The 23371-nt window shown below is 41.4% G+C and overlaps 1 protein-coding gene across 5 annotated transcripts; it reads left to right on the top strand.

Annotated features, from left to right (window-relative positions):
* Positions 1-409: 409 nt before the first annotated feature.
* On the top strand, positions 410-23161 carry LOC120556320 (dynamin-2-like). Of its 5 annotated transcripts, none has more exons than XM_039795847.1 (20): positions 410-869; positions 3404-3477; positions 3735-3884; positions 3977-4180; positions 4976-5074; positions 8318-8478; positions 8881-9023; positions 9104-9239; positions 9675-9742; positions 11336-11474; positions 12308-12394; positions 12568-12638; positions 13944-13998; positions 16436-16546; positions 16829-16938; positions 17020-17131; positions 17924-18091; positions 19122-19348; positions 20146-20391; positions 20686-21664. In XM_039795847.1, exons 1-20 carry the CDS (start codon positions 709-711, stop codon positions 20753-20755), a joined length of 2592 nt encoding a protein of 863 aa, XP_039651781.1. In that variant the 5' UTR covers positions 410-708; the 3' UTR covers positions 20756-21664. The 5 variants fall into 5 exon arrangements, with proteins under 5 accessions (XP_039651781.1, XP_039651800.1, XP_039651808.1 ...); XM_039795866.1 differs by having other exon boundaries at positions 20689-21664; XM_039795874.1 differs by lacking the exons at positions 11336-11474; positions 20686-21664 and adding exons at positions 10169-10307; positions 22234-23161 and having other exon boundaries at positions 411-869.
* Positions 23162-23371: the final 210 nt, after the last annotated feature.

Below are 23371 nucleotides of genomic sequence, written 5' to 3' on the forward strand. Positions count from 1 at the left end.
ATTCACAAATGGAACAACGTCAGAGTGAGTGGGCAGCTAGTGCTGGGCCAGCGCAATGAGCGGTTGGGGGGGGGGGGTTATGGTGCCTTGCTCAAGAGCACCTTGGCAGTGCCAGTGAAATGGCAGCTCTTCAGCTACAAATCCACACTCCGGTTCCCAACCCAACTCCCTACGGACTGAGCTACTGCCACCAATACAGCCAGGTCGGTTGATATTTCCTTTAGTTCACAATACATAAAAAGAACCCTTAAAGTGTTTCGTAATTTGTATTATGACTTCAAACAGACTTTTAATTTCCCCTGTTTCAAAGTGCAAGTTCAAAACCTGTTTTGTAAAAAAGGATATTATGTGTAGGCCTACATTAATAGACGTCCCAGCTGACCAATGACAGAGGAGAGTGACGCTGGAGGCGGAGCCACAATCTCCGGCGGAGGCTGGGTGTCGCCTGACCGGATGATGACCGAAGTTTTCGGTTTAATGTTTCTACTTTTATCATGCAATCATCCAGCTAAAAACCCCGCCAGTGCTCTGACCGCAGACGGGACTCTTGGCTCTAGACTGCCTTGTGCTTTAATGAAATAAACTCACAGAGGCTTGGACAGACTGCTGTGCCATCTGGGAAGTTTTTGCTGGAAGAGAGACCATTTGGCTCTTACTTGAACGGGAGCAGAGCAGGATATAGCCCGCCGGGCTGACCGAGGTGCCGCTATGGGAAACCGGGGGATGGAAGACCTAATTCCCCTCATTAACAAACTCCAGGACGCCTTCAGCTCCATCGGCCAGTCCTGCAACTTGGACCTGCCGCAGATAGCGGTCGTCGGCGGCCAGAGCGCAGGGAAGAGCTCCGTGTTGGAGAATTTCGTCGGGAGGTTGTACCGTTTATATGTCGTCTTGGAATAATCTGACATTGTGAATGTGCTTATTTTTTATTTATTTTTTTTACTTTTATGACTGTTGTTTGTGCCAGTTGCTGTTATTTTAAGACAAATTACGCCGAGTTTTTGCGTAAAAGTGGCCAACTAAGCACTTGATTACGCGCTGAGTGTGTCGGTGCCTCACACTTCCTAACGTTTTTTCCCCCAATGGATTCTTTCCATTTTGGAGCCGGCGTATTCCCGATCCATAATTACGCATTTGACGCAAAAGAAAACAGCTGTTTGTTGTGTGACAAAAACTGAGGCGAAATTGGTTAAAGGGTGTACATAAGTAATTTTAGTCGCTAGCTCCAAAACTGTAAAATGTAACTTCGTCCACGGGAATATTTATCACCGATCTGTGCTGTCGCTGCTTCATAATAGGCCCATTCTGTCAAACATTTACAAAGGTTGTTTTTCCGTAAGACTCCTTGCCTCGGGTTGTAAATGCATCTTTATAGGCCTCACATTATAGGCCAAGTCAATGTTTTACTTTAATGGGTGAGGTACAAAAAGATTGTTGGCAGGTTTGATGAGGTCATTGTCAAATAGATGAAATATTGGACACGGTAGGCCTACACGTGGAAATGCCTCCCAGCCTGCACTGCTGAGTTTCTTGTTGAGGTTGATGAATGAGTATAAAGGAATTTAAATTGTGAACCACATTTGATGACAAACTGATGTCATATGTTACTCTGCTCAGTTTATAACAATGTAGAAAATAATCACTCAGCCAGTTCAGTTAATACACAGTAGCCAAGCCTTGCGAGAAAATCTATTCATGAGAAAAGGGAAGGGAAAGAAGACATGGCTGTGTTGCCACTGTAGAGGCCTAATCTACTGAAGTTATCCATAGCAGCTTTGAGCTTTTATCTCCAAGCGAAGGTGCCCAGAAAAGGGAATACTTTCTTCTTAAACATGTCAGCGTGCTTTCACTTGTTGTCCAAGAGATAGGGAATGTTGATTAGCCAGCCATGTCTCCTTTTTTCCTGTTGCCTTTTGTCTCCGAGTCCCAAGCAGTGGCTGGGGGAGACACTAGGGGCATTGATGTGTTTGTGCTGGGGTCATCAGTGATGTCACCAGCTGCACTGTTATGTGTATATGACACACTGGGTACCAGATACCCACAAAAGGCTACTTAGCTGTTTTCGTGTTTGGTAATTAGCCTACTGACATGCAGAAATACATCACTGGCTCGTGAGATTAGTTTATTTATTCATTTTCAGTTAGTTGGAGTTAGTCAGTCGGTGCTGCAACTTATTATTATTTAAATTATTCATCAATCTATTTACAGTCAGTCTGAATGTATAGGCCAGTGGTTCCCAACCTGTGGTTAGAGACTCCTCCAATGGGTCACATCATTATTCTGAGGGGTCACAAGAATAATGATAGAAAAGATGATATCTTTTCTTTTGTTTGTGTCTTACATCTTCAGGCCTCTAACAATTATTCAAGCATAACAATCTGAGTTGTTTTGAGCGGATATCACTTTTTTGTGTTTATATGTAAGCTAGTATGACAAGAGGTGGCAAGAATAAAAAGTTCAGTCTGCAAATGAAAAGCACCAAATTCTTACAGTCAAGAAGCTTTAACCAGAAAATATTTGGCATTTTGACTGAATGGGAACCAGTTAAGAACCACTGATTTATACTGTTCAGTGTGAAATAAATAACAATCAGAGCCCACATTTTCCCATTTGAGGAGCTATTACCAGCAAATGGATGTTTACTAGATAAATGACCCAATGATTTAATTGATTAACTGTCTTGTTGGTAATCGTGTTATTTATGATGATACATAAGTGACAGGAAGAGACGAGGAAAGAAAATTGTTGTGTAACATCCTGACTGCTCTGTCAGCAGTAGACAACATGCACTGTGTGTGTGTGTGTGTCTGTGTGTGTCTGTGTGTGTCTGTGTGTGTGGCCTGCTTACCTTACGCTGAAACTCAACTCAGACTTTGCTGCTGACCTGGCAAACACACAGACAGAAGGACAGACATACAGAGACATATTCTCATAGCCTGAAGAGATGTGTAGTCAGTGACCTGGAAATTATTAAAATTCTATTGACCAGGAGTTTCCATTCTGATGATGTATGTAATGAGAAGGGCAGACAGAGAGACATGTTTCGTTCTCTTTGCACTATTTATAATGAATAGGGTTGTAAGTCAATCTTAGCCTTGCATCAATAATGCACACATGTACATGTGTAGACACTGGGGATCAATTTTAAAGCTTGTAGTCTTATTTTTTGTAGAAGCTGACACATATTCAGTACTTTGACATGAGAATGAAGACAAAATCCTTATTTATTTACTATTTACTGAGAAAAAGCATCATGTCGCTGAATAATTAATCAGGGATTAAGTGCACTCGATTTCTCTTGTTCTTATTTTAACATTTGATTCGACATATTGTTGTGACACATCTGTCAGCCAAACAGCCATTTGCCTGTCTGTATTTATTAATCTATCTCTGTCTCTCTCAGGGACTTCTTGCCCAGAGGATCTGGCATCGTCACCCGTCGTCCTCTCATCCTCCAGCTGGTTAACAGTAAAGTAGGCAAGTTGTATACATGAGTCAAACAGTCGGGAACGGGTTTGTGCTCTTAAATCCAGGCTTTTCAAGACAAGCTTTCTCAAAAATGTTCAATACAATCTGTATTATTAATAGCTTGCTAAAACATGTTTTATGTTTTTACTCCTTACTGCACTGCCACTCTTTCTGCCATCTCTCTCTGTCCCCTATCTTATCATATTTGTTTCTTTATTTTTCCATCGCCCTCTCTCATGTCTATATCTCTCATTTACTCCATGTAGAGTATGCAGAGTTCCTGCACTGTAAGGGACGTAAGTTTGTGGACTTTGATGAGGTCCGTCTGGAGATTGAAGCAGAGACTGAGCGGATCACCGGATCCAACAAGGGCATCTCCCCCATCCCTATCAACCTCCGCGTCTACTCCCCTAATGGTAACACAAACATACAAACTCAGCCTTCCCAGTGCAAGTTTTTAACCACTGATTGATCGCGTTCCTTCTTTCTACCCCTCAACATCTCGCAGTGCTGAATCTGACCCTGATCGACCTGCCGGGGATGACCAAAGTTGCCGTGGGAGACCAGCCTCAGGACATCGAGCACCAGATCAGGGACATGCTGATGCAGTTCATCACCAAGGAGAGCTGTCTGATCCTGGCCGTCACCCCGGCCAACACTGACCTGGCCAACTCCGACGCCCTTAAGATTTCCAAGGAGGTTGACCCTCAGGGTAAGGGGGTGTGTTTGTGTGTAAGATCATGTTAATTTCTTTTCCCTGGATATTTTTCGAAACATTACCATTTTTTGGCTCTGATTTGGTACAAAGTTAATTACTTTTCGCTGTATCTTGCAGCTGTAATCACTCTTCTTCTTTCTATTAATCTTTGCCTCAGTGCAGGAGCCAGCTTGTCAGAATAATTAACAGTTACATTATTAAAAGACTTATTGCATAAGATTAGAAAAGACATACTTTAATTTAATCATCCCAACCTTTGGCCTTCTTTCATTCAATCCAGAAGATGTTATTAAATGTAGAGGCTTGTAACTGTAGAAAGGAAACTACAGCTTAGCAGGTTTTGCTCAAAGCTTTAACTTATGCCACCATCAGATAAAAATATAATAATTTATCTAATACTCTAAAACTAATGGCATTCCCAACCAGCTCAACTGTGTTAAGTGCTACTGATAAACTAATCTCAGCATGAGATGATGAACAAATTGGGAAACGTTTTACCAGCTAAACATCAGCATGTTAGCATTGTCATTGTGAGCATGTTAGCATGCTGATGTAAGCAGTTAGCTCAGAGCTAAATGCAGCCTCACAGAGCTGTGTGTAAGTTTGCAGTAGACTGCAAAACACTGCTAACACGCTGTTCCACTGTGGTTTATTATAATTTAACTGCCTAAACAATATTATCAAATTACCTGTGTAAATCCTAAAATCCCTGTTCCATGTCTGAATATTTGAACATCAGTATTTAAATCTAATTATTTGTACTATTTGCAATTACGCCTTTGTCTTTAGGTCTACGGACCATTGGTGTGATCACTAAGCTGGACCTGATGGATGAGGGGACGGATGCCCGAGACATCCTGGAAAACAAACTGCTGCCGCTTCGCAGAGGTAAGAACACACACAAAGAACACACACACACACACACACACACACACACACACACACACACACACACACACACACACACACACACACACACACACACACACACACACACACACACGTTTTAAATGCTTTTTGTAAATCCATTAATCCATCCATCTATCCATCCATTGTCATCCACTTATCCGGGGTCGGGTCGCGGGGCAGCAGGGGACCCCAAACGTCCCTTTCCCGAGCCACATTAAAGGTGCACTATGACTTCCTGCATGGTTTCAGCGCAATTTCATTTTTGTCTCTATCGTAGGCATCTCTCCTTGATCCGCTAGCTGCCTGCCCCCTGAATACAATATGAAAAAGCCCAGTCTCGGGAGACAACAGAAGGGGCGTAAACGTCAGAAACACTAGAGGCACAGGCTGTGCACCAAAATCAGAATCAGAAATACTTTAATAATCCCAGGGGGAAATTATTTTCGTTACCACTACAGGTATACAAACAAATAAAAACAACATATATTATCAATACTTTAAACATATATAATAAAAACAAATATACAGTAATAATATATAAAATATGAAATGTACAGCATTAATGTGCAAATAGTGCAATAAAAAAGAGAAGTGATTGTCTTTGTTTGAGATGATTACAGAGAGGGGGTGTGTGACTCTCTGAGGGAGGTGTTATAAAGTTTAATGACCACAGGTAGGAAAGATTTCCTGTGGCGCTCTGTGGTGCATCTGGGTGAGAGGAGTCTTCTGCTGAAGGTGCTCCTCTGCTGGGCCAGTGTGTCGTAGAGAGGGTGGGAGACATTATCCAAGATGGACTGAAGCCTGGACAGCATCCTCCTCTCAGACACGGCCGTCAGTGTGTCCAGCTCCTCCCCCACGACATCACCAGCCCTCCTGATCAGTTTGTTCAGTCTGTTAGTGTCTGCGACCTTCATCCCACTGCCCCAGCACGTGACAGCGAAGAAGATAGCACTGGCCACAACAGACTGATAGAACATCCTCAGCATCGTCCGGCAGATGTTAAAGGACCTCAGCCTCCTCAGGAAAAAGAGTCGACTTTGGCCCTTTTTGTAGACAGCCTCGGCGTGTCTAGTCCAGTCCAGTTTATTGTTTAAGTACACCCCCAGGTACTTGGGCCCCGTCCACACGTACCAAAACGATCTTTTTTTTACCCGTCTTCCCTGGATTCGTTTCAAGAATAGTTGCGTCCAAACGAATCCACTTGTAAATGACTCAATACGCTACTTCATATGCCAGGCCTATAGGCGGCGCTGTTTCTGCTACAGAAATTCACAAAAAAACGAAGAAGAGCATAGTCACTTCCACTTCCCATCATAACATGACTAGATTATAACATTCTCTTAATACATCCGTGACTATAATAACTTTCCCCACTGCTCATTTTATAAAGGCCGCCGCAAGAAAATGTGTCTTTGTTTACGTTGTATAATGTGCTGTTGGATTGCTTTTTATTTTGCATGATTGCAGCGCGCTAGCAGCGAGCTAACGTTAGCGAGCTAACGTTAGCGCGCTAACGTTTGCTAGCTCTAACTTCGGCAGTCAAACAAACATCAATGATCCATGAATGATGTCTTTTTAATAATCTATACGTTTTTCTTGCAGTAGCCTTTCTACAATAAGCCATGGTAAAAGTTACTATAATCCGTTCAAGGAGTTGATAAGCAGACAGATTAGCTAGCTAGTTGATAAGTTATCTACTTCCACTTTATAAACAGATAGCCATAGCAGCTAACGTTACTTCGCTGCTGGAGCGGTCAGCTACTTTAGCGATGTTTAACGTTAGCTACATAACGTTAGCAATATATCTTGTGTAGAATCCAGAGGGAAGGGTCAGGGAGCAGAGACACAGTATTTAGATGAAGTGAGCTGGTTTGACCATGGAGATGGGACATGCTCGCTTAGCTTCACCGCAGTTGTGTGCGTCAGCGGCCGTGGGAGAGGGTGTAAAAGAGGGGTGTGGCGATGACATCATCGATACGGATCCGTATTTACCATCCATACGAAGCCAAACGAGAGCCGTTTTCGGATTTTTTCACCCTGAGACCTGGTTTCAAAAAAGTGCGTTTTCAGGCAGTGCGTTTGCAGGATTCGTCTGGATGGTCGGCCCAAACGATGCAAAACATGTGCGTTTGCACAATAAAACGTTTCCGTGTGGACGGCCCCTTGTACTCCTCAACAGTGTCCACAGGGACCCCCTGGATGGAAACATGGGTCCCAGATGATTTCGCCAATACAACAAACCACTCCAGCCAATCACCGACAAGATGGTTGGGGGAGGGGGTGAGGGTTAGTGACAGTTAGTCAGTTAGTCATGACAGTTACGGAAACATGGGGGGAGGGGCGAGCTTGCTCTGTTTTGTTTGAAATTTACTTGGAACTTCAACAGAAGTGACCATGCAGCAACTCATAGTGCACCTTTAACCAGCTCTAACTCGTGGATCCTGAGGTGTTCCCAGGCCAGGATGGAGAAGTCCTGAGTCTTTCCCGATGCCTCACATTAATCCATTAATCACATTACAAATATTTACAGACTTTAAATGCATTCTTTGACACTTGTGAGTAGAGAAAACACGGCCAGCACTACACAACCAGGCAACCTGTAACTTATGAAATGGAACAAAATTTGCTGTTGTCTTTTTTCATGGTCTGCCAACTGCCAATCAAAACCCACTAACAGTCAGTTTGTGAACAGACTGCCAAATATTAGTATCTCTAGCCCACATTTGTATCCTACGACGCTGATATTTGCAACTGGGGGGGTGGGGGGGGGGACTGGTACAATCAACAGTTTTACACACACACACACACACACACACACACACACACACACACACACACACACACACACACACACAAAATTAACTTCCCACATTGACTTTGAAATGAAATAATTAATATGATGTTAAATAGACTATCAGGTCTAATTGCTTTGTTTTACACCCACATCAGATGAACAGCCCTTCTTACACAGTTCTCCAATTTTAAAAGTCATCATAATTTAACACTTGGTTGAACATCCTTTGCAATTAATGATGGTCTACAACCCACTGAGCTCAGTAGACACTGTCGTCTCTGGTGATGCCCTGCCAGGCCTGTACTGTACCTACTTTCTTGTTTTTGTTTTTGCTTTTTTTAACTTCATTCTAGTCTTCAGCAGTTGAAGGACATTTGGTTTTGGGAAGCGGCCTACTGTTTAGCCATAAAAAATGTCTATTTTTACAGGTTACATCGGGGTGGTAAACCGCAGTCAAAAGGATATCGATGGGAAGAAAGATATCCGTGCTGCTTTGGCTGCTGAGAGAAAGTTCTTCCTGTCCCACCCTGGGTACAGACACATTGCAGAACGTATGGGCACTCCACACCTGCAGAAGACCCTCAATCAGGTGAGACCCACATGATCATACGTACACGCACATACACTCTACATGCACTGTAGGCCCTTTTCATCCATTTTATGTGGCAAAGATCACATGGCGATAAATTGTTGAAGGTTAATTTGGTAACTAATGTCCAGGGCTGAAAAAATTATTCATTTGTGCTTTACATTTTTGTGTGTATTGGATGATGTGCTGCACTGCACTTAAGTTGCACTAATCCATTGAGTAAGTGACTGTATATTTTAACTTGGATGGATTTTTATGCCACACATTGAGAATATTATTTAGTTTTTCTTAAGAAAAAGCACACAGAAAAGCACAGATCTCCACAGCATTAATCTTCTTCATTAAGTCATAATAAAAAGGAAGTGACTTTGGGAAAAATCTATTATTTTTATGTCTCTCCAGCAACTTACCAACCACATCCGTGATACGTTGCCCGGGTTACGCAGTAAGCTGCAAAGCCAGCTGTTATCACTGGAGAAAGAGGTGGAAGAGTACAAGAATTTCCGCCCTGACGACCCCACACGCAAGACCAAGGCCTTGCTCCAGTCAGTACACACACATACTGACACACGCAGACACACAAATCCATTAATTCAAGAAGTTAAGTACTATGTACAATCTGTAGGATGGTGCAGCAGTTTGGCGTGGACTTTGAGAAGTGCATCGAGGGGTCTGGTGATCAGGTGGACACCTCCAACTTGTCAGGTGGAGCAAAGATCAACCGCATCTTCCATGAGCGCTTTCCCTTCGAGCTGGTGAAGGTGACTAGTTCTATGAATTTTCTTTTTTTTTTATAGATTTATTAGTTACATTAAAGTTATACGTCACACATTTTTGTATTTGTCATTTAAATGGAAAGGAATTGATCTTCCTGTTAACAGAGAAACCAGCTGTGTCAAAGGATATTTTGTTTCGAAGGGTGAACAAGCAGTCATAGTTAAGTTAACAATGATTAAAGACTGTTTTGTATTTAAACTACTGATGTGGCAATCCTCATAAATACTTGTGTCATACTGTAACTATGTTGCCTATGCTTTCTCATAAATCCAACAGACAACAACAGACTAAACCCACAGACTATCCCTAATTGTCTAGCCTCATGTTTGTCTGTCAGCTTATGTTTGGCAATAGGAAGCAGTATTAATTTTCAATAGAACAAATCAAATCTAAGCTTTTTTTTTTTTGCCCCGTCTAAGATGGAGTTTGATGAGAAGGAGCTGAGGAAAGAGATCAGTTACGCCATCAAGAACATCCACGGAGTCAGGCAAGTCTGCAAACAGCATATCACATGGCGCACACATTTGCCTTCGCTGTCTTTATGTCTGCTCACCTGTCTGCCAGTTTTATCCCTGTTTGTTTGTGTCCATTCAGCTTTATAAAGACCTACAGTCTTATCTGTCCTCAAGTATCAGTGTCTCTTGTTTTTCACATCTACATTAAGTGTGCTGTCTCTTCTGTCTGACTTTGTTTTCTTTCATTTGTGAGCAGTTTTTATTTAGGCTCCCTGGCTGCTTGTTAGCCTCATGGCTGTCTTTTACTCCAGTTTTTCTTCCACTACTTCTCATTTGGTCTTCCTCAGTGTGTCTCTTTGTGTTTTCCTCCATCTGTGTGCCCGTCTGACACTCTTCCTGTGTGTCTATCTACCCCCTTCGCCACGTCTCCATGTCTGTCTTGTCTGTATGTCCTTCAGGACAGGCCTGTTCACCCCAGACCTGGCGTTTGAGGCCATAGTGAAAAAGCAGATCATTAAGCTGAAAGAGCCCTGTCTGAAATGCATCGACCTGGTCATCCAGGAGCTCATCAACACAGTCAGACAGTGCACCAATAAGGTATCACTGCATGGTCTCCTTCCTGGCTGCCACACCCGTACATACACACCACAGAGACCAGCCAGCTTTAAAGCTGCCAAGAGCCATTTTGGTGCCAAACAGCAGCCGTTTTATTTATTTTTTTAGCTATGTGTTTTGGGACATAATTTCGGCACCTTGGGTTGAAAAATAAAGTGGATGAATTCAAAGGAGGCCTCAGTTTTTACAGTCCCCTTTGAAGTTCACTTGCATGAACGTCAGTGGATATATTTGAATGTCCTGGCTGTGTTGCAGTGCACTGGAGTGGTGTCTCTGAGAGGCTGTGTGGTTAGAAACCGACGTGCCGTAACATGTTCCTGTACAGGTCCTTTTCAAAACAAGCTGCAGGTTTGGTTTTAGGCTACAGCTCAAACAAGTCATAAGACTCTAAAGCCAATGCTAGCAGCTCTGTGAGGCTGTATTTCAGCACATTGGTGATTTGAGCTAAATGCTAACGTCCGCATGCTACGGTGTCAATGTTTTGCAGGAATAGTGTTAACCATGTTCACCATCTTAGTTTAGGGCGTAAGCATGCTGACATTTGCTACTATTAGTAAGTTGGTTAGTTCAAGTTAAAATGTTGACCAGATGGTGGCGCTAGAGGAAATTTAAGGGAGTGATTTAGGATTCATCGTCTGGGAAACATGAATGTTTCAACAAAATTTCATGGCAATCTATCCAAAAGTTGTTGAGGTCTGGACCAAAGTGGTGGACTGACTGCGGGCTGACTCTGACATACACATGCATAAAGCTGGTATTGCAATGAATACTTCTCAGAACCTGGAGCTTGTTTCTGTTCTGTACATGAAGCAGAACTAACTAATTACCTGTTTTTTTTCTTATTTTCCTCAATCTTTATCATTCTTTTACTTTTTGAAACTATTTCTTTCCCCCCCAAACTATTCTATCCGACATGGGATTTCATGTTTCTGCCACCGTTCCCTTTTTCCTCATCATGGCCCATGCTACACCGCCTCCTCTTTTCACCTGACATAAATGCCTCACCACAGGACAGGCCTGTTCACCCCAGACTTGGCGTTTGAGGCCATAGTGAAAAAGCAGATCATTAAGCTGAAAGACCCCTGTCTGAAATGCGTCGACCTCGTTGTCACTGAGCTTGCCGCCCTGATCAGGAAGTGCACTGAAAAGGTAAACAGGAACAGCGGAGGGGACGACTTAAAGAGTGATAGAGAGCAGTCAAAGAAAGGAAAAGAAAATCACAAAAATGTAATCAACTAACTTGTCACTTGTCTATTGTTGTTGATTATTCCCCCTCACCGCTGCTTGAAGGCTTACAGTACCACCTTTACCCTGTGGTTCCTTCTTTAATGACAAATCTAAAATAGCCCTTTCCCATTCTGATCCTGGACCCCTACCAGCCCACTTACCCCATCAGCACTGTGATTGGCAATTAACGTAACAACCCCTCACCCTGCCTCACTTATTAAATCAGATCCCCGCTCTCACGCTAAGGAAGGCTGCTTAGAAATGGCACAACTGTGGCTGTTTTCCACCCTGTCTTGTCAACAGAGATTTTATTATATTTCGCCTGTGATACATCCTTTCTGTACTAGTGACACCAATAATGTAACCCCCTACACGACTCCACTAGACCCCTCTCAATCTTCACCTCTTTCTTGACTTTAACCTGATCTTTTTTTCCCACATCCTCCCTGATTTGTTGAGACTCGCTATCAGCTTGAGGTGACTATGTTTTGCTATAGCTCACAGTTTCCCTACACTTGCTATCAAAACATCTGTAGCTGACAAGGAATCTCAAGCTGATATGGAGCTCATTAGTGCATGCCTCCTCAGTCTTAATGTGTCAAATTTGCTACATGTATATTTACGGTCTGTTGTTGGGTGTAGCTGCTTATGTAGATACACAGTGTGAGCAGTGTGAGCCGACACAGGTGTGTGTGTGTCCTGTAATTACGGTACCTGCAGCAGTGCGTGTGTTTTTTGTGTGTGTGGGTCTACAGCTGGGATCTTACCCTCGACTGAGAGAAGAGACAGAGAGAATCGTCACCACCTACGTCAGAGAGAGAGACAGCAAGACCAAAGACCAGGTGTGTGTGTGTGTGTGTGTGTGTGTGTGTGTGTGTGTGTGTGTGTGTGTGTGTGTGTGTGTGTGTGTGTGTGTGTGTGTGTGTGTGTGTGTGTGTGTGTGTGATGCAGCACACCTGTACATTTGTACAGTCTCCCTTTTTGTGTACATAACATGAAATGTTTTGGCCCTCAGGTTTTGCTGTTGATTGATATTGAGCTCTCCTACATCAACACTAATCATGAGGACTTCATTGGATTTGCCAAGTAAGATACTTTTTTATGATACTTATTCTTGAGTTCCATTAGGATCAGAGATGGAGGGCTGTCTTCAAACTTTTCTGAAGCTATAAATCTGCAACTATTTTGAAATTCTATTCATCATTATTCAATTTTTTCAAGCAAGTATTTCTTGGTTATTCTTTGTTATAGTCTGGATTTAATGCTTTTCTTTTTTTCTTTCATTACGTTTTGGATTTTTGCCTGTATAATTAGCAGTTTCAATATGTCAACTTGGGCTCTGGCACGTGATGGATATTAATTGTCACTAATTTCAAATATGTTTTGGATAATCAGCAGATTGATTGATTGCTTGATTGATTGATTGATAAATCAATCAATCAATCAATAAGGAAAATAATAATCAGGTGCTGCCTAATTATTTTTAACATCCAGTCAGTAAATGCATAGGGATTGATCAATCAATGTGAAGAGCATTAAGCTTTCCATCAGAAATTGTCAAAATGTTTTGTAGTACTGGTAAGAAATTACATTTTTTTTTTTTTAGCATTTATACAAAGGCAAAAAAAGTTGAATGAACATTACTACAGCCCAGCCCATATGAGAATTTTATATTTGCCTATGTTATTTACATCAAATATTTTTTCTTCATCTTTGGTATTTCTGTACTGCCTTTTTTCTGCAATCTGTTGACATATATGTACAGCTGCACTAGTTACTAGTCATTTTAAAGGGATAGTTCTGTTTTTTTTCAGACATATGTTGTTGAATCCTGAGCTTTCCTACTAACTTAGACTAGCTCTACTGAAAATAGGGACATAGTTTTTACCAAAAAGGAACAGTTTTTCTAAATACAACATCTTAACAATTAGATTATTTGTGTAACTACCATTCTGCATCTGTGACTTTGGGTACAGAAAAAACATGAAAGCAATACATTATCTGATAAAGTGTACTGTTTGCTTTGTTAATAGCTGAAATTCTGACTAAATTAATCGTTTGGGCAATGGACAGAATGATGGATGAATGAATCGTCAACCATTTTGAGAATAAATGAATCATTCAAGTCAACAAAGTTCCCGGTTCCAGCCTCTCACTTGACTGGGTTTTCTGGTTTTCTTTGTCATGTGACAATAAATTGAATGTCTTTTTTTTTTTTTCTTCTTTTCTTTTTTTCTTTTTCTTTTCTTTTTTTTACTTACTTAGTACTTACTTTATAATATATGGTATAATATCCAAGCTATATATATATATATATATATATATATATATATATATATATATATATATATATAATACCGGAGTTTATGTTATTGAATCTCTTTCCTGCAGTGCCCAGCAAAGGACCACTGCTAACGCCACCAAGAAGAGGGTCATGCCCAATCAGGTAACTCGCCTGCTGCTGCAGCTGCTTTCTTTTCTCCAGCTGCTTTTTTATTTCTTGTTCTCTCTGTCGTTGTCTCAGCCCGTCTCCCCTGTCATTGTTGCCCTTTGTTACTTCACATTTACGCGCTCTTGTCTGTGCCCCTCTTGTCTTTATTTCCCTTTCCTCTTTCTCCTCTTCTGTTCCTCCTTTTTATGGCCCAGGGAGAGATTCTTGTAAGTACTGTACCCTCTGCACCTCCACTTCCTCTTTGGGTGGGTGGGGGAGTCAACGGTCATTCAGGCCATGTCGAGAAACGAGATTTGTGCACTTTGATGAAGAAGAGGGAAGTGAAGGAGTTACACTCATGGATGTGTCATGAGAACTGGATACCATGTACCAAGATAGCGGCCTTTCATTCCAGTTTCAAAGTTTCTCACCCAGCGAAAAGGCCTGTTTTGATTCTGTATTCCTTTGATCATATGTGCGATATGATGGAACATAAGCTCTTGTTATCCGTGTATCTCATTCTTACACAGCGGTGTGAACAAATAAAGTGGGTGGGTCACAAAGTAAGCGACAGCCAGAAGTTTGAATTCATAACATGAATTAACTGAGCAACACAGTATGTCCACTAACTGTACTGTGAACATGGATGTATACTTACTTGCACATACTCGTAACGTAGGTCTTTGTGTCGCGCAGAGTTGCGCTCAAAGGGAACCCTATAGACCTGTTTCATCCGCATCTTTTGGCGCCGGAGAATTCGGTCTATTGTGGCCAAGCTGACATCAGCAATGCTCTCAAAGTTGACATTATCGGCAATGACTTTGTCTCTGATCTCCCGGAGTCTGATGAGGTTGTTCTCACGAACCAAGAGGGTTTCTTGTGCCGCTGTAAATATGGCAACCCTCCCACCTCTATGTGGCATTCTTTCAACTCTAAAGAAAGAAACGTGTTGTCAATTATAATACAGTAACAACTGATTTGAAACCAATAAACTACTTTCACAGGCTTGTAAAATTGTATTGTGACAAAGAAAGCAATAGAGTACAATACCTGTTGTGTTGTCTGAATGCCGTGATAATGGTGGCCACGGTGAACCTACTCAGGTTTGGACGGACTCTTAGTCCTGCTTCAGCCATTGTCATGCCATGGACAATGACATGGTCAATGACTGTTGCTCGCATCTTGTCCGTAATGATGGTGCGAGGTTGTCTTGCTCTCCCTCCTGGACCTTCTCCTCTCCCTTGTTGGCCTCCTCCTCTCCCTTGTTGGCCTGCTCCTCTTCCTCCTCTGATTTGAACTCCTCTTCCTCGTTGAACTGCTCCTCTTCTTTCATGGCCAGCTCTTCTCCCTCCTCTGACTCGAATTCCTCTTCCCCAGACTCTGCCTTCATCCATTGTGTTTGTTTGGAATCTTCAGCAAACTGTGCACTCTGAACTTGCTTTTATACATGTGGTCACAGCATTAGCAACAAGTGTCTTCAATTTTGAGTCGTCGTGTGTAATGAATGACGCCAGATGTGTTCATTGTGTTCAAATATTGCTGACTTTGGTAAAGCATTTTGCATCACATGAGCTTTCATTTGAGAATATGAGCAGAGTTCTTTTGCAACTTGTGTTTTAGCAAAGAAAAATGTGTTGAGATTTATGAGAACAGAGGATTGTGTTTTGTGAATTGTGTCTTCATGTGAAATGTGTTTATGATATTGGAAAATGATGGCTAGATTTAGTAAATGTGTTTAGACAACTGGTCATTTGGTTTAGAGGATTGGCTTTTGTGTTTGAGCATTTGAGAAAAACTGTAAACTGTTTACATATAGAGTCAGCCTGCAGACTCTTATATTGCAGACAATCATTGGGTTTATTTAACTATGAAATGTGTGCATTGGCATAAGAGGGACCTACTTAAACTCTTTAGTTCCTAGCTCGTCAACGGCCCTGAAAATAATGGTGGTCTTTGGAGAAAATCCTATTTAGGCCGAGAGGGATTTTAAATGCAGCACCACAGCTTGCCCCTGAGACAAATTGGGGCACAGCTGACTCTTCAACCCTATAATACATTCGCGGTTACACCACCCAGACCAGGGTATTTCATATGTCCGCTTATTATCCCTGTGTCTGTTCCCTTTGTCTTCTTGTCCGTCAGTCTGACAGAGAGAAGGATGCAGAGAAGGTGACTTTTCATTGGAGTCTTTCATCACTTATTTTCAGTCTCTACGTTTGTGGTGTAATATCAGTTCATACAGTATGGGTTGATCTGACTGCACTGTGCTCTCTTTTTTTAAATGAAGAACACTGTTGCACTTGCATGGCTGTTGTGCTGTATTTTGATGCCAATTGTCTGTATATGTCGATTGTCTTCATTTGTTTTTAGTATTGCGTTTGCTTTCCGAAGGTGCATATTACCCCTCTTGTGGGGTTTGTAGTTTAGTCAACTGTTGGTCTCATGTGTGCAGGTGATCCGCAGAGGCTGGCTCACTATCAACATCAGTATCATGAAGGGAGGATCCAAGGACTACTGGTTTGTCCTGACTGCTGAGTCTCTCTCCTGGTACAAAGATGAGGAGGTAAGACTCCTTACAGGACGGACAGTAAATGCTCGAAAATGTATAGTTTACTCGTCTTATTTCTGTGGTATAGAGAGACCGTGGCCTTGTTTTCAAAGACAAATATTCCAGCATCTGGTAAAAATAATTAGGGAGTTCTTATTATAACTCTGCAGTAAAACTGTAGTCATCATGTGTCACGGTATAGTAAAATCATACTTGTTGTACTCAGTTGAGTTGATGGTTTATTTGTTATAGTCTGCCTTCTTTTATATTTGTCATTACATCCGTGTGTTTTATCAGGAGAAAGAAAAGAAGTACATGCTGCCTCTCGACAACCTGAAGCTGAGAGATGTGGAGAAGGGCTTCATGTCCAGCAAACATGTCTTTGCCATCTTCAATACTGAACAGAGGTGTGGATGCTGTATGAGCCTCTAAAAGAATCATGTTTATGGTGTTTGTCTGTTCTAATCTTTGGTTAATGTGTCTTACAGGAATGTGTATAAAGACCTGCGTCAGATTGAGCTGGCATGTGACACTCAGGAGGATGTGGACAGCTGGAAGGCTTCGTTTCTCAGAGCTGGTGTTTACCCAGAGAAAGACCAGGTACAGCACAAATGCTCTCTTTTTTTTATTTTATTTTTTTGCAGTACCCTGTTCCACAACCTCATTAATTCATTGCCCTGCTGGTCCAGAAGCACTCTGGGGATCCAATATCCAGGCCACAGCTATCCACTGTTTATTTTCCAGTATATTCAGGTCACTTGCTAAAGAGAGTGTATCCAACAAGATCTATCATTCAGGATCAAAAATACTGGTGTAGTGTGGATGGAAGGCTAAAACCAATAAAAATGCCTTAAACTGTATTTACATTACTGTGAACAAGAACTGTCCACTGCTCCTTACACTGCTTAAAATCTGAAGAATTTCTCTATAAAGGTAAATAGTCAAGCAATCCGACAATCAAAGTTTAACAAAAGACATCTTCAGTCATCATTATTTGATTTAATTTTAAAGTTTTACACTCAAAAACTCAGCTAACCTGCTTCATCAGGACTGTTTGGGTGTGCTTTGTTCAGATTTGATTGACAGTGGCCCAACAATCCACCAGCTGTCTGATTCAGATATTGCTTCATCAGGTTGGTGCTCAGAGGTGTGTGACATCACATTTTTCACATCAAACCAGTTTCTAGTGGAGAGACAAAAACTTATGTGAGTCCTCACATGTGAAATAACCAAAATGATGTCTCACATTGGCAGGCAATAGTGTGTTTGTTTGTGTAGTATCAGCAGCAATCTGAGGGAGAAAATACAGTTTTCCTTTTAACGGATAACACAAACAAAACATATCTGCTTTTGCATCCCTCACATCTCCTTCTCTGTCTTGGTCTCCTCCAGCCTGATAGCGAAGACGCGATGAATACTAGCGACACCGTGTCCATGGACCCGCAGCTGGAGCGGCAGGTGGAGACCATCCGCAACCTCGTGGACTCCTACATCGGCATTGTTAACAAGTCCATCCGAGACCTCATGCCCAAGACCATCATGCACCTCATGATCAATAGTGTACGTGTTCTGCTTTATCTGTCTCTTCTTCCATTGGTCTACTCCTCCTCAAGGTCTCTATGATAGCGTTTCCTCAACTTCTGATTGTATTGATTTCACGTTTGTTGTTTGTTTGTTGTTTGATTTTTATGTGTTTTTAGTAAACACTGCTTATGGATGGGGGTGGGGGGTATGGCTGTTATTTTTCCTCTTCTTTTTTAAAGCTTAAATCTCGCCAAAATGCAACCTAGGGTCTTTTTGTGAATGTACCCGAGTCAAACTTGTGTACACAGAGTTTACTAAAAAAGTTTTTGAGCAACTCAAGTTAGCAGTTTTGTTTACGCTATCTGCCATTTTCTCAGTCCAAAAGAGTCGATCTCCGAATGCGAATGAACGGCCTCTATAGGAGGAAATGTCATTCTTATATGAGGCTCCTTTTTAAACTACAAGGTCAATATTGTTTTTTACTAATGACAAAACAATAAATTATCCGTGCATTTATATGGAACTAAGCTTTAGGGGCTTTCCCTCTTTATTCTCCTCCCACGACTATTTTTGACTTGCGAGATAGACGTCGACCGGAAAAACAACAGCTACAGTGAGTTGTTCAAAACCTTTCTTTTTAGTAAACTCTGTGTACACAATGTTCTTAATTCTCAAGATCATGTGTGGAGACCCTGAATATACTTCGAGCAAAGTTTCATGTTGTGTCGAGCCTTCTTAGTGTTGTAAAAATAGCGATTTTGATGCTATCATAGAAGTGCCCCTACCACTCCCATTCAAAAGGCCATTTGACTGAAAAACGAAAACACGGTAAATCTTAAAAGTGGCGTTTCCGTCCTAATTATGCTTTTAAGTTACGCTTTAAGTAAAGCCCTTTCTGCTACCTTTTTGTGTATGTAAAGTACTATATAAATAAAGTTTGATTTGATACTGTAGAGAGGTATAAGAAATGAGTTGGAAAGTCATTTATCAGTAATATGGGTCACTCTGTCTTACATAGTCTTGCTGTCTATCTGTATTGACTTCCTTTTTCGTCTCCCATCTCCAGGCGAAGGACTTCATCCACTCTGAGCTGCTGGCCTACCTGTACTCGGCCGGGGACCAGGGCAGTTTGATGGAGGAGTCAGTAGAGCAGGCTCAGAGGAGAGATGAGATGCTGAGGATGTATCATGCTTTGAAAGAGGCCCTGGTCCTTATAGGAGACATCAGCACCACCACTATTTCTACCCCAGTGCCTCCACCAGTAGACGACACTTGGATTCCCAAGGACCCAAGGTAACAAACATGACTAAACACAAATATATCGGCCGATATTAGCTTATTGCAGCTATGTCGGTATCTGTTTAAGTAACAAGAAATGTCAGACATGCAGAACTAGGTTTGAGGTATTTAGAACAGTGTCACCATTAAATAGTTTGGCCACCAGAGGACACTGACTGTAGATTTTTCTACTGTACAATGTCCTGCTTGTACAGTATGTCTCCTAAACATAGTTCTTTAAAAAAAGATTGCTGTTTATGTTATGTGTTTATGTAAAACAAAAAAAAATCACATCACTATTGGTTTAAAAATTGGGCTATAGTGGGGATGCACTAAACAGCTCGCAGACATCTATCTCTTAATCAGCATCACGTTATTTCTCCACATATTTACACAAGCACACCAAAATAGCTTCAGTGTATTGCCACCTGATACAAATAAATGAAATAATATGTACACAAACTCCACTCAAATAAAATGTACTTGCATTTAAGCATATAATCCTAATTGCAATCATAATTCTTTGCATAATCTGCAAACCAAACATATGCATAAAACCTCTTTATAAACTAATAATGATAATGTTACCAGAACATATATATATTGTATGACATCAACATATATTATAAAATAATATAAAAAATATGCTTAATTGGCTCTTACAGGTCCTTATTTGGATAATAACATTACTAATATTCCACAGTGATCTACTGTAACTCTTTAATGCTAACAGTCTTAATTGAACTGAAGGTTTAATTGGGTACATCTCATCTTGAAATGTAACTCGGTAGCATTCTGTATCTCCGTCTCAGTCCTCCACCGGCATCCCGCCCCGCCTCAGCAACAGCGCCCCCTCCCAGCCGACCCCCGGCGGTGAGGGGGCCCACTCCGGGTCCTCCACCCCCTCTCAACCCCTCACCAGCCTTCGGAGCACCGCCCGTGCCGTCTCGGCCGCCGGGCCAGACAGCCTACGCAGGCGATCCCAACTCTGGTGTTGTGCCTCTTGTCCCTTCCAGGCCGGCCCGCGTGCCTCCTGCACTGCCGCCCGGGATTCCCAGGTAACATAAACACACACACACACACACACACACACACACACACACACACACACACACACACACACACACACACACACACACACACACACACACACACACACACACACACACACACACACACAATCTGATGCATTTTGTGGCTTGTGGTATTGGTGCACGTTGCTGGGACAATTGAGACTGCTGGTGAAGGGTTCTTTTGGGGTTTTGGGAATCTTTGGTGCATGACTGATGATATTTTGCCTTGCATGTTTCTTCTCTCCCTCCCCCTCCCCTTCCTCCTCTCTCTTCCTGCAGCAGAAGACCCCCGGCTGCTCCCAACCGACCCACCGTCATACGTCCTTCAGAGCCCTCCCTGCTTGACTAGAAACACACACACATTAAAACGCATTTCTTTACGTTTACACTATTATATTTCTTTTGAGCAGAGATTTTCTTTTTTCATTCCTATAACTACAACTGTAATTGATAATCTGATGCTGTTTCAGTCTGTGCATTTCAGAAGCATTATGTGTGTACTTCTGACTTAATGTGTAGGTAGCTTTTTCTTAACAAAGAATATGATGATATGCATACAGTGTCATGAAAAGGGATACATTTGATGATGTTATTGACTTAAAGGTTATGAACCAGCAAGTCCTCTTGAATTGTGCTTGTTTCATTTAAAATGAAATTTGTCTTAAAACAATATACGATTCATTACTTTTATATAATGGTAAGAAAACTTATTTAAAAGTAATGTTTTTGTGAGTTGTATACTTGCTAACGTTTTGTCAGTAATCTTACACACTAAGCACCTCATTAAGGAAGCAGCACTTTTCTCTTCATTGTTGGTAGATTTTCAAAGCCTTGAAATGAGCTTATTAAAATTAGACTGATCAATGGAATGTGTATGCTTCAATATTTTTGGCTAATTACTTTTTTACAAAAATTCCAAGTATTAGATAGTTAGTTTTTTTTTTGGTGTTTCTCCTGTTGGGAGAAAGCACAGCAGCAGTGGGTGTGTTGTGTCTTCTAGTGTGTTACTAATAATAATTATACAGTAGTTGATGGAAGAGTGACCTTGCCCAGCGATGCATCCTGACAGTTACCTGCCACCCACCACTGCTCATTCGTGGTGAAATTTGTATTCAAGTGCCTTGAGCAAAAGTTATTTTGTAATAAACTTACCACCTTAAAAAAAAGCCATAATGAAAAAGAATTATCGGGCAAGAAAAAGGGCCTCTATTTCAGAAGTTGTGTAAAATAATAGACTGAATAAAGGAATAGAAGAAGGTGTCGTGGCTGGTGCTTGTTCTTGCTGCAAGACATTCTTTGCTTTATTTCTCAAGTTTTCATGTGCCACCAAGCCTTTCTTTTTCGGTTTTGTTTCCGTTTGATCTGCCGTTTCCATCCATATAGTCTTGCGTTGCCAGACCGATCTCCACAACGCTGTGGAGTAACCGTGCACATGACAGTGAACATGTACTTCCTGTCACTGTATGATACTGTCAGTGTACAGGTTAGTGAGAATCACCTTTTTCAAGACCTTTTCACTTTCATGTTAGTCAAATGGAGACAGCCATGCAGAACAGGAAAGTTTCACTTTGTGCAGTCTGGCATGACCTCCCTTACTGTATGATGGAACTGTGGGTTACCATGGTGACCGTGGTTGCCAGTGGCAACACACAGTAAAGACAGTGTTTCTCATTGCTTTTTGGGCTGTTCATATAGCTGGGCAGAATATAATAAAGGTATGCAATCCTACTCCTGTTTTCTAACACTTTTTACCTTACCCATTGTGTCGGTCAGCTGATACTGATCCACTTATGATCACAAACTGATCATAAATATCTTCTCACGCAGGCGACCTCCACAAGTCCCCTCTCGTCACAACCAATGGTGAAGGAAACTCTGATGTCGAGCACGCCGACTTGCACTCTGTAGCCACACAGTGGGCTCAGTTAGCACAAGCTGGAAGGGTCTGGCTTTAGAAGTTCAGTTTATGTTGTCGGTTTCCTATGTCGTTAATCTGAAACTGTTGATGCTTTGTTTTTTATTAGACATTTAAGGAAGGCAAAGATGCAGCGTTATGACTGGTTGTGGCTGGATCAAAGCTGACATGCTGTGTTGGGCTTGTTACGATTTAACTGATAACCTCTGTACATACACATTGTTATTAAGCTTACACTGTATTCCTAGTATTTATATATAGGGTAGATCATGATCATCATCTCGTTTGAATACGAATTACTGAAATACTTCATCTTATAATTCCTCACTTGAAATGTCTGCCAAATCTGAGGGTGGATGAGTGAGCTAGGAAATGGAAGTAAAAATCTGTGTGCCAAATTAAAACATAAGGAAGCTGTATCTTGAAACAAACTTGGCAAAAAGCATAACGAATGAAGTAATGTAAACTCCTGCTACATGTTTTTCTTATATTGCTAGATACTGTATAATGTAAAATCTGTTAGTGCATACCATAACTTATACATTTAAATCATAAGCTCCAATGGCAACAACATATGTCACTTTACATTGCATGATGCAGCAGAAATGCCTCAATCTAGTAATTTGGTAATTTGAAAAAATGTTTTAGATATTGACAAGTGCAGTTAATTCATGCTGATTTTTCAACTATTTTATCAAAAATACATGGTATATAACCTTTATAACAACTTCAACTTAATGTCAGATATGTCAAAGTTGTTTTTGAAATTGTTTTTATAAGCTTTTAAGGTCAGACGTTAGGGGGCACTACATCAGCAGAAATAAAGTGCGTCTATACACATTTGGTCTCAGGCTCCTGATTGTTTCCTCAAAGTGGCTTTGGGAGAAAATACTGCACATTGACAAGCAGGGTTATGTAAAACATAATCTTGTATAAAAGATGCAAAAATGATCTAATGTGGTTTCTTGTGGTTTAAAGCTGTGCCAAATGCCCGCATATGCTGTCATTAAATCATGATTTACAGCACAATGTGCAAGTGATCACAGAACT

This window comes from Perca fluviatilis, chromosome 1, assembly GCF_010015445.1.
Source record: "Perca fluviatilis chromosome 1, GENO_Pfluv_1.0, whole genome shotgun sequence".
Classification (NCBI taxonomy): domain Eukaryota; kingdom Metazoa; phylum Chordata; class Actinopteri; order Perciformes; family Percidae; genus Perca; species Perca fluviatilis.

Excerpts from the sequence above, each read along its gene's own strand:
- LOC120556320 (XM_039795847.1), top strand. The coding sequence starts at position 709 with ATGGGAAACCGGGGGATGGAAGACCTAATTCCCCTCATTAACAAACTC. Across the intron at positions 11,475-12,307 it reads TCAGGAAGTGCACTGAAAAG|CTGGGATCTTACCCTCGACT; the intron begins GTAAACAGGAAC and ends GTGGGTCTACAG. Across the intron at positions 16,547-16,828 it reads CCTGGTACAAAGATGAGGAG|GAGAAAGAAAAGAAGTACAT; the intron begins GTAAGACTCCTT and ends GTGTTTTATCAG.